The sequence below is a fragment of the Limulus polyphemus genome, unplaced genomic scaffold (genome assembly GCF_000517525.1).
Source record: "Limulus polyphemus unplaced genomic scaffold, Limulus_polyphemus-2.1.2 Scaffold512, whole genome shotgun sequence".
NCBI lineage: Eukaryota > Metazoa > Arthropoda > Merostomata > Xiphosura > Limulidae > Limulus > Limulus polyphemus.
Window position 1 is genome coordinate 519,231 of NW_013666122.1, and position 10,993 is coordinate 530,223.

General features: G+C 32.7%; 1 protein-coding gene across 4 annotated transcripts in view; it reads left to right on the top strand.

Moving 5' to 3' along the window:
- LOC106458771 (single-stranded DNA-binding protein 3-like) overlaps positions 1-10,943 on the top strand; it is a 170,248-nt gene extending 159,305 nt beyond the window's left edge. The window contains exons 11-17 of one of the 4 annotated variants that reach the window (XM_022385104.1): positions 275-338; positions 1,674-1,733; positions 3,389-3,459; positions 7,142-7,229; positions 7,584-7,693; positions 7,982-8,085; positions 9,277-9,373. In XM_022385104.1, coding sequence (XP_022240812.1) covers positions 275-338; positions 1,674-1,733; positions 3,389-3,459; positions 7,142-7,229; positions 7,584-7,693; positions 7,982-8,059 — 471 coding nt within the window. In that variant the 3' untranslated portion in view covers positions 8,060-8,085; positions 9,277-9,373. Of the gene's footprint in view, positions 1-274; positions 339-1,673; positions 1,734-3,388; positions 3,460-7,141; positions 7,230-7,583; positions 7,694-7,981; positions 8,086-9,276 lie in introns of all 4 variants that reach the window. The other 3 variants (XM_022385103.1, XM_022385102.1, XM_022385106.1) reach the window with 3 other exon arrangements.
- The last annotated feature ends 50 nt before the right edge of the window (positions 10,944-10,993 follow it).

A 10,993-nucleotide genomic window follows, 5' to 3' on the forward strand; every position in this document is an offset into this window, starting at 1 on the left:
GTTTATCTTTGGAACTATCCACTATCAAACTATATTATAAGATATCCATGGTTTTTATATTATATCTATATCCGTAATACTTGGTGTTTATGGTTGATATTTCCATTCAAAGTACTTTTTTTTTTATGAAGGAATGTTACCTAAGATATTTCACTCTTGTTTTGTAAGGTTTAAACAGTTTATATTGATAACTTGTTCCTATTTGTATAAAAAGTTAGAATGTATTACTGAATACAGGTGTGTGTTTTGTGATTATCTTCATCTTTATATTTAGGGTCCTCCAGTGTCCAGTACAGGTCCTCCTGTTCCTGGAACACCAATCATGCCAAATCCACAAGGTAATATTTCAAATACTTTGGTTAATTTTCATGGTTAGTTACTCCTATTGTTCCTAAAAGCACTGACTAGTGGAAGCAGTGGCCAGTATGTAAGTTATGTTTTGATGTGTCCATGCGTTTAATCTAAAAGCACTGACTAGTGGAAGCAGTGGCCAGTATGTAAGTTATGTTTTGATGTGTCCATGCGTTTAATCGTGCTTACGGCCCTAAGATTTTATTAAATATACAAATCCACTGTACTTTTGTTCTCAAATATTTATCCCTGTTACGTGTCTTAGGTAAGTACAAGCACAAATTGATAGAGAAAAATGATTGGGATGTCTACGTAAAAAAAAAGCAGCAAAGAATTCAGAAGAATTTGAAATTGATAATTTATACACCATCAAAATGAATCTGTAGTCTAGTTGTGTTTCATAATTCACTTGGCTAAACACACGTGTACATATTTCAGTAGAGCATTAAAATGACTGATTATTATGTTATAATCAATTCTTGTTTTTGCTCAAGTAAACAGCAATTAGCTGCGATATATTCTTAGATGTTTCATTTCTAATATAAGACTTTGTTTTTGTAGAATGCCATGTTTATTCTGTAAATTGTGCTTTTTTAACTTTTAATGAGCATGACCAACATTTTTCAAGGCATAAAAAATGTCTCATTAATTGGGTTTCAAAATAAAATGTTAGCATTATGCTGGAGGTCTTATTTTAAATATTTAACTTAATAATAAATGTTATGTTCAATGCTGGAATGCAATTTGAGGCACAAACTGTATAGTTATATAGTACAATGATTTTGCCTGCTGATGTCTGACTTTCTAGTATTTTGTTATCACAATATAAATGGACAACTAAGAAGAAATCTTCTATTTTCAGGTTACTTAAAATTATTCGATTATGCAAGTTGACTTTCTATTTTAATGTACCATCAAAACATTGTATTTAGCACAAAGTGTTAGTCAACTTTTTGAAAAATCTTCCCTAACTTTAAGAAGTGTTGTTATATTATATTGCTGTACAAGATACACAGAATTAATGAGTAGCTTTTAGCTGTTAACACTATATTTTTGGTAAAATGTTTAGTAATTTTAGAAATATTTTAGGAAAAATATTTCAACGCATAACTGTAATCATAGTTTTAGTCATAAAATATGTTTCATATCTAGCAACTGTCTTACATCTTTGTGTTCTATAATTAATACTTTATTTTTTGTAGTGTCTAGCTAGATGTATTTTTAAACTCTTTTTGCCTGTAGAGCATTCAAAGTATATCTTGTATTGTAGCGCCTTCTCTTGGGAAGTCTGAACATTTATTCCAAACCTTCATATGTTCTAGGTACAGCTGGCCCTTATTCCCCTGCAGCTCCAAGAATGAATGCCCCCAACACGAGAAGAGGTGAAACTCTCTCTCTAGATCTATAGTCTTCTCCCACTAACTTTTATAGAGTTTTAAAAATAAGTTTTTGTCAGTAACCCAGCATTGTCTCAATATGCTGCTTATCCACCCCTCTTTTCCCTTATTATTTTTAATGGCTAGCTAATTAACCCTTTTTAATAATTCGTCAAAGGATTGTAAACCTTAATACTTGCTCTTTGTGGCAGCTAACAATTAATCAGCCTACTATTTTTCTTGGAAAAAGTTTTGAAAACTACCATGGGTCTAATTAATCTTTTAATTGTAAACCCTAATACTTGCTCTTTGTGGCAGCTAACAATTAATAAGCCTACTATTTTTCTTCGAAAAAGTTTTGAAAACTACCATGGGTCTAATTAATCTTTTAATGGCTTAAACCAAAAACTATAAGCCATAGCTAAACTTTGTGCATGCTGAATTGGTGGAGCTGAATTACTGGGTAAACTTAAAAAACAAACAAACTGTATATATTGTAAATTGTACTAAAAAGTAATAAAAATAAAATACTGTTCAGGGAATACTTTTATACTAATAATTTAATTACTTAGCATGAGAGTGATGCATGGGCTATCACTCATTTTGAAATAGTTTCTTCAGGCATTAATGCAGCAAGATTTTTACTTGGTCAGATTTGATCCTCTTCTGTTTGCAGGTAAGTTTATCAGGTCAGATTTGATCCTGTTCTGTTTGCAAGTAAGTTTATCAGGTCAGATTTGATCCTGTTCTGTTTGCAGGTAAGTGTATCAGGCCAGATTTGATCCTGTTCTGTTTGCAAGTAAGTTTATTAGGTCAGATTTGGTCCTGTTCTGTTTGCAAGTAAGTTTATCAGGTCAGTGAATAACAGTTACAGGTAACAATAAAATAAAAGTGTGAAATGTGATCTATGTACGATCTAACTCTTATCTGATAAATGCTAGACGTAAAATATGTAAAAAATAATTTGAATGTGGTCTATGTATGATCTAACGTAATAAATAAGCACTTGAGCTAAGCATTGTATGAAAATGATGAATTGTATCAAATTATCTACATCATGCTCTTTACAACTTCAGTATTGATTCATTCATAGTAAATATACTGAGAATTAATATCTGGCTTTGAAACAGCTTTTATAACTAGATAAAGACTTTCTTGCATCAGTAAACTACATCAGCCAATTATCTACAAGTCAAATAGCCTTTATTACTAGTGTGAGGTGTAATTAACCATGAAACAACTTTTATAACTTGTATGATAATTGGCATGTGTTCCATAGGCTATATATTAACATCCAACAGACAGAAAACTTGTATGATTTGAATGAAAGTTGACTTTTATTTCAGTAGACTATATTTTTACATCTCATAAACAAACTATCATATTGATCTTTAGTATTTCGACTCAGAGATCACATAAGATCTTCATAAACATTATGTGAAGTAATTAAAACATAGCATTATAATAAGCTAAATTTTTAAACCATACTTAGCAACATATCTTTGTGGCAGCATTTTTCTCAGAGGTGTGAAAATTGAATAAGCTTTTAATCTTAAAGTGTTAATAATACTTCAGTGTATCTTACAGAAATCTTGAATGTCAATTCCTAAAGTAATATTTTTGTAATTTAAAACTGAAAACTGTTCTCTCCCCCCTCTCAGATTCATCTAACTCTGGTGGAGATGGAATGTACACATTGATGAAAACTGTTCCAGGTGGAAATATGCCAGGGGTAAGAATTAATTTCAAGTTGCTGTTGGAAAAATATATGCACACACACAAATATGTACAGTATTGGAACTAAGTATAGAAATGGTGAATAAAATCGGTATAATAGAAACTATTATGAGATTACTCCCCTCTGTTGTATAAAAACAAACTTCACTAGAGAACATTCACATGTTGATAGCTTACAGTGTAATTACCAGTCAGATTGCAACACTGGTATAATCCTATAAAAGTATAGTTTTCTCACCTGTAGTATGGTGAAAGCTACTACATTTTACAGATTGAGGTGAAATTTAATATTTTAGTAGGAGTTGTATTAGGGTACGTGAATCTAGTACTGTTGATAACAGAAACAGTTAGGGGAGCAAAAGGCCAAACTTTCTCTAAAGTGATGTTGAGTAACTCAGGCTATGCTCTTTACACAATGCACGATAGTTCAGTGTAAGTATTACCTCCAGAAAACATTGCATAGGAGAGATAATCAAACCAAATGGCTGAAATGGAGGAGGGTGCTCTTCACAAGTGAATCCAAATTCAAATTGCTTGACAACAAAATTAACAATAGTTTATTCAGTGGTAGAGAAAACAGTGGTATCACATGTGGACATACAATAGCTAAAATAACATGTTTAAGTGTGATCTGCATCTTAGCCAGTGGTGTTGAAGATCTACATGAATTGATGGTACCCTGACTGCTAACAGGTACAAGAAGATTTTTATCCATTATGTCATTCCCTCAGAAAGGAACAAGACCTGTTGGACAGGAATTCATCATCCTGCAAGACAATGATCTGAAGTATGCAGCAAATGTGGTGAAATTATAATGGGATGGGGGAGAACCTGATGTATAGAATTATATGGAACATGAAAAAGTCAAACAGTAACCATACAATTGTAGAGAATAATTTGGAACAATATTTCATCATGTCTTGATAAACATATGGTAGCATAAAACAAGGTTCACTGATTTGTTTAAAGCAATTACAAAACTTGTAGATTGTACAACATATTCACTTTTTATTTTTTGTAGTAAACTATTGTATTAATGCTAAATTGGCCATTTATATGCAATTACTCATTTCTGTGACTTGTATGTATGTTATCTGTGCATTTCCATTAATTAGTTCCAATGCTAGATATATATATACATACACCTAGCCAAATATATAAATAACCAGATCTAACTTTGCAGCTAATTCATTTACCAGTTTTATTTAAGCATTCTACTCAAGCAAATCTTAATTAACAAAAAAAGGGTACAATTACAACCATGAATAATTGGACACAATGTTAATAATTGAGACAAAATTATGCTAAATTGTAGAAGCAAAATGACTTAAATGCAAATTCTACAACTGCCCATCATCACAGTTATAAGTGTATATGACCACGTAAGCCTAATTATCAAATAATAACCAATATTTTTTGTTATAACTAGATGATAATTGCAGATATGGGAGTTTTCCGTTTTAGAAATTTTGGGGGAACTGTGCAAAATTTATAGGTAGTTTCCTGTACATATAAACCCTATAAAATAAGACTGTTGTGCTGAAGTCCAGAAAAATAGTGACAGAAACATGCACTAGAAAAGTATTTTAACAGAATAGTCTACTGCCAGTTTGTCAAATGTTCCAAGAAGTGAGAAGTCTGAGAAAAGAAGCACTGAGCAAGCAGGGTTACTTCCAGCTAGTTCAGTAAAGTACAGAAAGCCAAGGATAACCTTAATTATGGACTGGATTAAGACTGCGAAATAAAAAATTTAAGAAAGGTTATAAAATGAGTATATGCCATTCAGCCCATCTTGCTCATTTGGTTGTTGATTGAAGCTGTTTCTTGAAGGACTTCAAACACTCAGCTTCTCAACATGGACAGTTTTACTGCATGTTTTGGATAATACCTGAAAACTGGTGCAAGTTTTTCGATAATACTTGACCTTCAAAAATTTTAGAATTAGCTTTTCAGTTTGTTCCAAACACCCATCATCCTCTGTATAAAGAAATCCCTTCTTTTGTTAGTCCTAAACATATCTGTACTTAGTTTCAGTTTGAAGGCAACAGGAATGAAAGACTTTTACATACAGCCCTGTTCTTTTATCAAGGGAAAAAATTATATATTTATGTTTGCACTTTTTTTTGTAATTATTGGGCATAGTGTTTGTTTCTGTAGGTTGTATATGCATATTTGTTTTGTAGTGTATATATGGAACTATGAAAATATATACTGCTATGCATTTTCACCTCATTTCACTTGGCAGCTTACATTTTCATTCATGGCTACTTTACTGTACACCTATCTTTGAAATTTCTAGCTCATTTTTATCCTACGTTTCTGCTACCTATGTGCTTCCATCTTCAGGGAAGACCTAGAAAGGAATATTTCTGTGTTGGCAGCAGCCAGGATTCAATCCTGAGTGTTCTGGTGCATTATTTACTCAACTGGGTCTACCCCATTAGAACTTGAATCAGATAACTAATTTGAATGTTTTCAAAAGGGACAGGTTTGGCCATCTTTTAAGCTAGGATGACCGAGTATGTTATCGGTTAATTAGGTGGACACATAAGGCTTTTTTCATCTTCTTATGTATGTTTCATATCCTATTATTTTAGTATTTTTTCAATTTATGGTATGGTCGTCTTCTCTGGCATGATGGGCTATCGTGGTTAGGTTGGTATTACCAAGTTTGCTTTGTTTATCAAATGGTGTTGTTCTTGTCTGTTATTCCTTTAAGTAGTATGATGTGTACTAACTGTGATTATATTCTGTTGTGGCTTTTGTAATGATATATTTTTCTTCCTTCTTTGCTATTACGGACCTTCTTCATTCTGGACACCAGGCAGTCTATGATGTCTGTCTGGTTTGTTTTGTAGTTGAAATATTTAACCCACGTATGTGGGTTTTCTGTAAACTCATGATGTGTCTTGATAACTATCATGTTAAGGAATGAGAATTTATGTTTTTCTTTATCCATTTTGAACTGTATTGTGGGAACGATGTCATTTCCAGTGGTTCATGATTTCTGCAATCTTGTCTGTAGTGTGTGACCATATATTGTGAATGTATCATCAACATATCTGAGCTAATGTAGAACAGACTGGTGGTAATTCCTGGAACTTCACAAAAACTGGCACAATATTCATATGCAAATTGTAATGATTTTTCATTGAACTTTAATTTTAGTGGTCTGCAGTAGTTTAGGGAGACATTGAGCTGGTTTCTGGTATCAAAAAGGTTGAAAAACGCTGGTGTAAAGTATCATCTATTTTGAGGGCATTAACTTTGAAATGTTCCATGTAGATGTCACTAATTATTAATTAGATCTTACCATAAGTACTCTGTAATTGGAGATTTTTGTAAAAAAATTATGCATTGCAGATAATTTTTTTCCACTTTTAATAAGTAACTCACATATGTTAGTTTCCTTAATGAATGATGATGAGATAAAAATGTCTTGGAAAGATCTTTTCACTAGTTCTAAACTAACCCGTAGAAGTTAGTCTTTCATTTCTATTTTATAATGCTAAAAATTAAAAAAAAATCTGTACATCAGAATAATGTTTATACATTTTCAATTTCCTTAATATTATTAATAATATTATAATAATATTATGTTGACACATTATTTATTAGAAAAAGAAAAAAATTAACAGTGCTAGTGTTTTGTAATTACTAGATATTTTTTCCCCCAGTTTCCAATGGGTCCAGGTCCTGATGGTTCTATGGGCCCTATGGGACCAGATATGGGTCCTCCTGTAATGAATGGCATGTCTTCAACTGGTATGTATAACTGAACTATTTTATTAGTTATTTTTGGCTGAGAATATACTATTATTTATCTCCTCAATCCAATAAAGGAAGAATTTAAGGATGTTCGAGTAAGAGAGTGACATAATTTTATTTGTGTCTTATTTCATAAGACTGGTAACAAAATCTGCCATGATTTATCATCGTATCCCTTGTAATACATAGTTTCGGTATTGTTCCTTAAGGCTTGGATACAGATTGTAAAGTAGATCCAACAAAAATTTAGCAGTTATAAATCAACTTTGCAATCGAAGGGCTAAGTTAATCCATTCAAGACTGCACTGTTAAGTTTGTTCCAAGTTATAATAATTTCCTTTCTTTTTTTAGGTGATGGTCTAGATGGAATGAAAAACTCTCCTGCTAATGGTCCAGGAACTCCAAGAGAAGATGGGCCTCCAATGAGCGAGTTTGGTATCCCAGGTTATGGACAGGAAAATGTAAGTATTTATTTGAAAGTTTTTCACTTCAAGATACTTTCTTCCTTTACAGCTGTCATTGTTTCCATTTTATTAGGAAGCAAACTAAACTTACTCCTGGTACAGCATGTACAAGTGTTTGTTTGTGTAGCTGTTTACTCTGCTCTGTCATCCTTCTGTTTAGGAACAATAACAGGATATTGACCAATTTCTTAGCCTAAGTTTACAGTACTGAGGTTTGGCCAAGAATCTAGTTGGTTTCAGTGTATATACAAGGCCAACCTTTGATACTATATTCTTGGGATACAGATGCCGGGGGATACATCAGGAATTGACATGCAGTGCCATTTGCAGGCTTGTGCCGGTCATCAGGGCGCACCCTTGTGAAATTTAAGTGCAGGATAAAGTTCCAGGTACGTTGGAAATCGGTCTTTTCACTGGAATCATTACCCCTTATCCCTAGTGCACTTTATTACCTGGCTTATCATGTGTGCAGTCACAGGCTGAAGACTAAAACTGGAGCTGAGGACCAGTTTCTATTTCTTTGCTGCTTGATTGCTTTTAAATTATGTTGTTTTTTTTTTGTTTTCTGATTGGCCATATCTGTTTGTGTGTTCCATTTCTTATCCTATCACTGGGCTTTTATTTTCTGTTTTACTGCACTGTTTTCTTGTACTTTTCTCTGCATTAGAATAGATTGTGTGAAATATAACTTTGTTCTTTGTCTTAATCCTACATTCTTACTGTCCCGTCATTGCTCTGAAACTTGGCTGTTGGAAAGTGCTTGTAGTTCCCTCCCTCTCAGCCAAGAGTCAGAAGTACAAAACTCAGTACTTCTGAACTTTTTATTGGCTGGCAACTAAAGAAGGAAAGAAAAAAAAAACGTGGGTTGAAAATTATGAAACACTGCACTTAAATTTCTGAGAGGCAAAGCTGTGCGGAAAGGGCCATGATGGTATATGTAATTTTTGTGTGTGTGCAAAATTTGAGTGGCAGGGGAAACTTGGAACAGACAAGAAAATATAACTTACATTTTCACAGACATTTTTGTTCTTTATGTTCTTGCATTGCTATTTAGTTTTGGTTTCACTAAATCAAGTTTTTGGCAAAAATTCCGCATTCTTAGATAGTATGATTTTGCAATAGGATTGATCAGGTTCGACCATGTGGGTACTAATTGTTCTTCTCAGCTCAGTTTAAGACTTCAACTGTGAATTGGCTAGTCTGTTTGTGAAATATTTTCTTAATTAATGCATCCTAATGTAAGTTATTTTTTCCACTTTAATTCTTTCAATTTTTACTGTTTTTAACACTAATTTTGTATATATATATATTTCTTATTTGTGCATGGTATTTCAAAACCACCACCCCCTACCTCTTGCAAGCCCCCTTTTCTTTTTACAATTTTCGGAATGCTCACAGATGGCCTGCTTTAAGTGTTTGTATTTTGTAACCACCACAAAATTTAAATTATAATATAACTAATTACAACTTTTTTTTTCCCCTCTGCTCTGAAAGATTGCTTTTTTTTTGGGTAGCATGCATTTAGAGAACTTACGATGACATGCTAGTATCTAAAGTGTCTTATTTACTTGTGCTTACAGGATCAGAACGAATCAGCGGCAATACTGAAAATCAAAGAGAGCATGCAAGAGGAAGCCAAAAGGTTTGAGAAAGCCACCCCATCAGAACATTCGGAATATTTCATGCAATAACTTGTGCTCTCAGTCTTTTCTCCCACATGTTATAACCTGCCAGGAGGCACATGCCCCTTCATCACATATCCTCTCTTGGGGTCTCTCCAGCACACTGATATTAATTACCATCTGGCTTAATTTTTAAAGCTGAGAGACAGTGGAATAAGCCTAAACAAATCCCTCAAGATTCCAATCAAAATCTCATTAGCCAGAGCTTGTTTCAGTGTGGAAACTGTATTATAGATATAGTGCCTGCACAGAGCTACACTTTCAGAGTTAAACCAGAAACAACATTGTGACCAGGTTCTTTGGAACCATCTTTTTAATATGATGTTTTTTTCATCCCACAATGATTCATAACTGAATGGACCCCATCATTTTCATTAAAGTAATTTAAATGTCACTTAGCTTAATGTATGAAGCTAGAATAGAAAGTTCTATGTATATATATATCCCAAGTATTACAACAAAAAAAATGTCATCCTCCGATCATGTATACTTTTCTTTTAGTGTATTTGAATTCTAATCTATGATACCGAAATAGCCGAGGCTTTGTTCTTCTGTTTGTATCATGTGAATTTGTATAAAGTTACACGTATATTTGCTGCCATTCACATACACTTGAGAAATGTCTGCTGGGTGTAACTTTTCTCAATAAATCCATTTCTTTAGTTAGAAAACATAGGAGGAAAAAAAAAAAGAACGTTCCAAACTTGCAAAGAGAAAGGGATCAAAGTGGGCTTGGTAGTAAGTGTCAAAGTCTCACCTCCTTGTCAGTATTTTCTTCTTTTTAATGCTGTCACTCATATCAGGCATCGTTTGTGTGATGCTGCATGGAAAATATGTATATTTTCATCGAAGCGATAGACGATAGCTTTTTAAAACTATACTGAATTTTATCTCAAAGCATAACCTCCAATTCGTACATACATTGTTTTTATTTATACACATTATTGATAGTAGTACAACTAGTAATCCTACTTGTGTAAAGATCTTGGGATGTACCTTTGTAATGTTTATATGTTCTGGTGAAAAATTTAGTGAGCATCAGTTTTTGTAAATTGTTTGTGGAGGATCATATTTAGATGTAGATTACTTTTGGGGTAAATAAATGTTGATTTAGGACACAAAGTAAGGTAAGAAAAAAATGTCTTGATAACCTCTAGTTTACACAGATCATTAGGTTTCTTTTTAACCCTAAAAACTGGCACTCGGCTCTGGATGAAAGAAGTATAAACTATAACAGGTGCCAAGTTAGGAACTTTTACTAAATCTATGCAGTTGTGTTTCTACTTTATTAAAAGAAAGCTGAAGCATTGATTTAATAACTATCAAGACCTTTACTGGACAACCTAATAGTATTCATCCATACTTTAATATTTTGATATTGTTAATCCCTAAGCAACGAATCTTTAAACACTTCGTAAGTAAGAAAAATTAAATAATAAGAGTAAACATTTTCAGAGAGTTTATAATTATTAAAATGATTGTTACTTTACCTTAAACATATGTAAGGATTCCAGAACTAAATATTTTTTATTAGTAGAAGTAGCTTAATTTTACAATATAGATAAAAGACAGTAAGATTTTAATGTTATGTATTTTTCTTTCTTTTAAAACATTG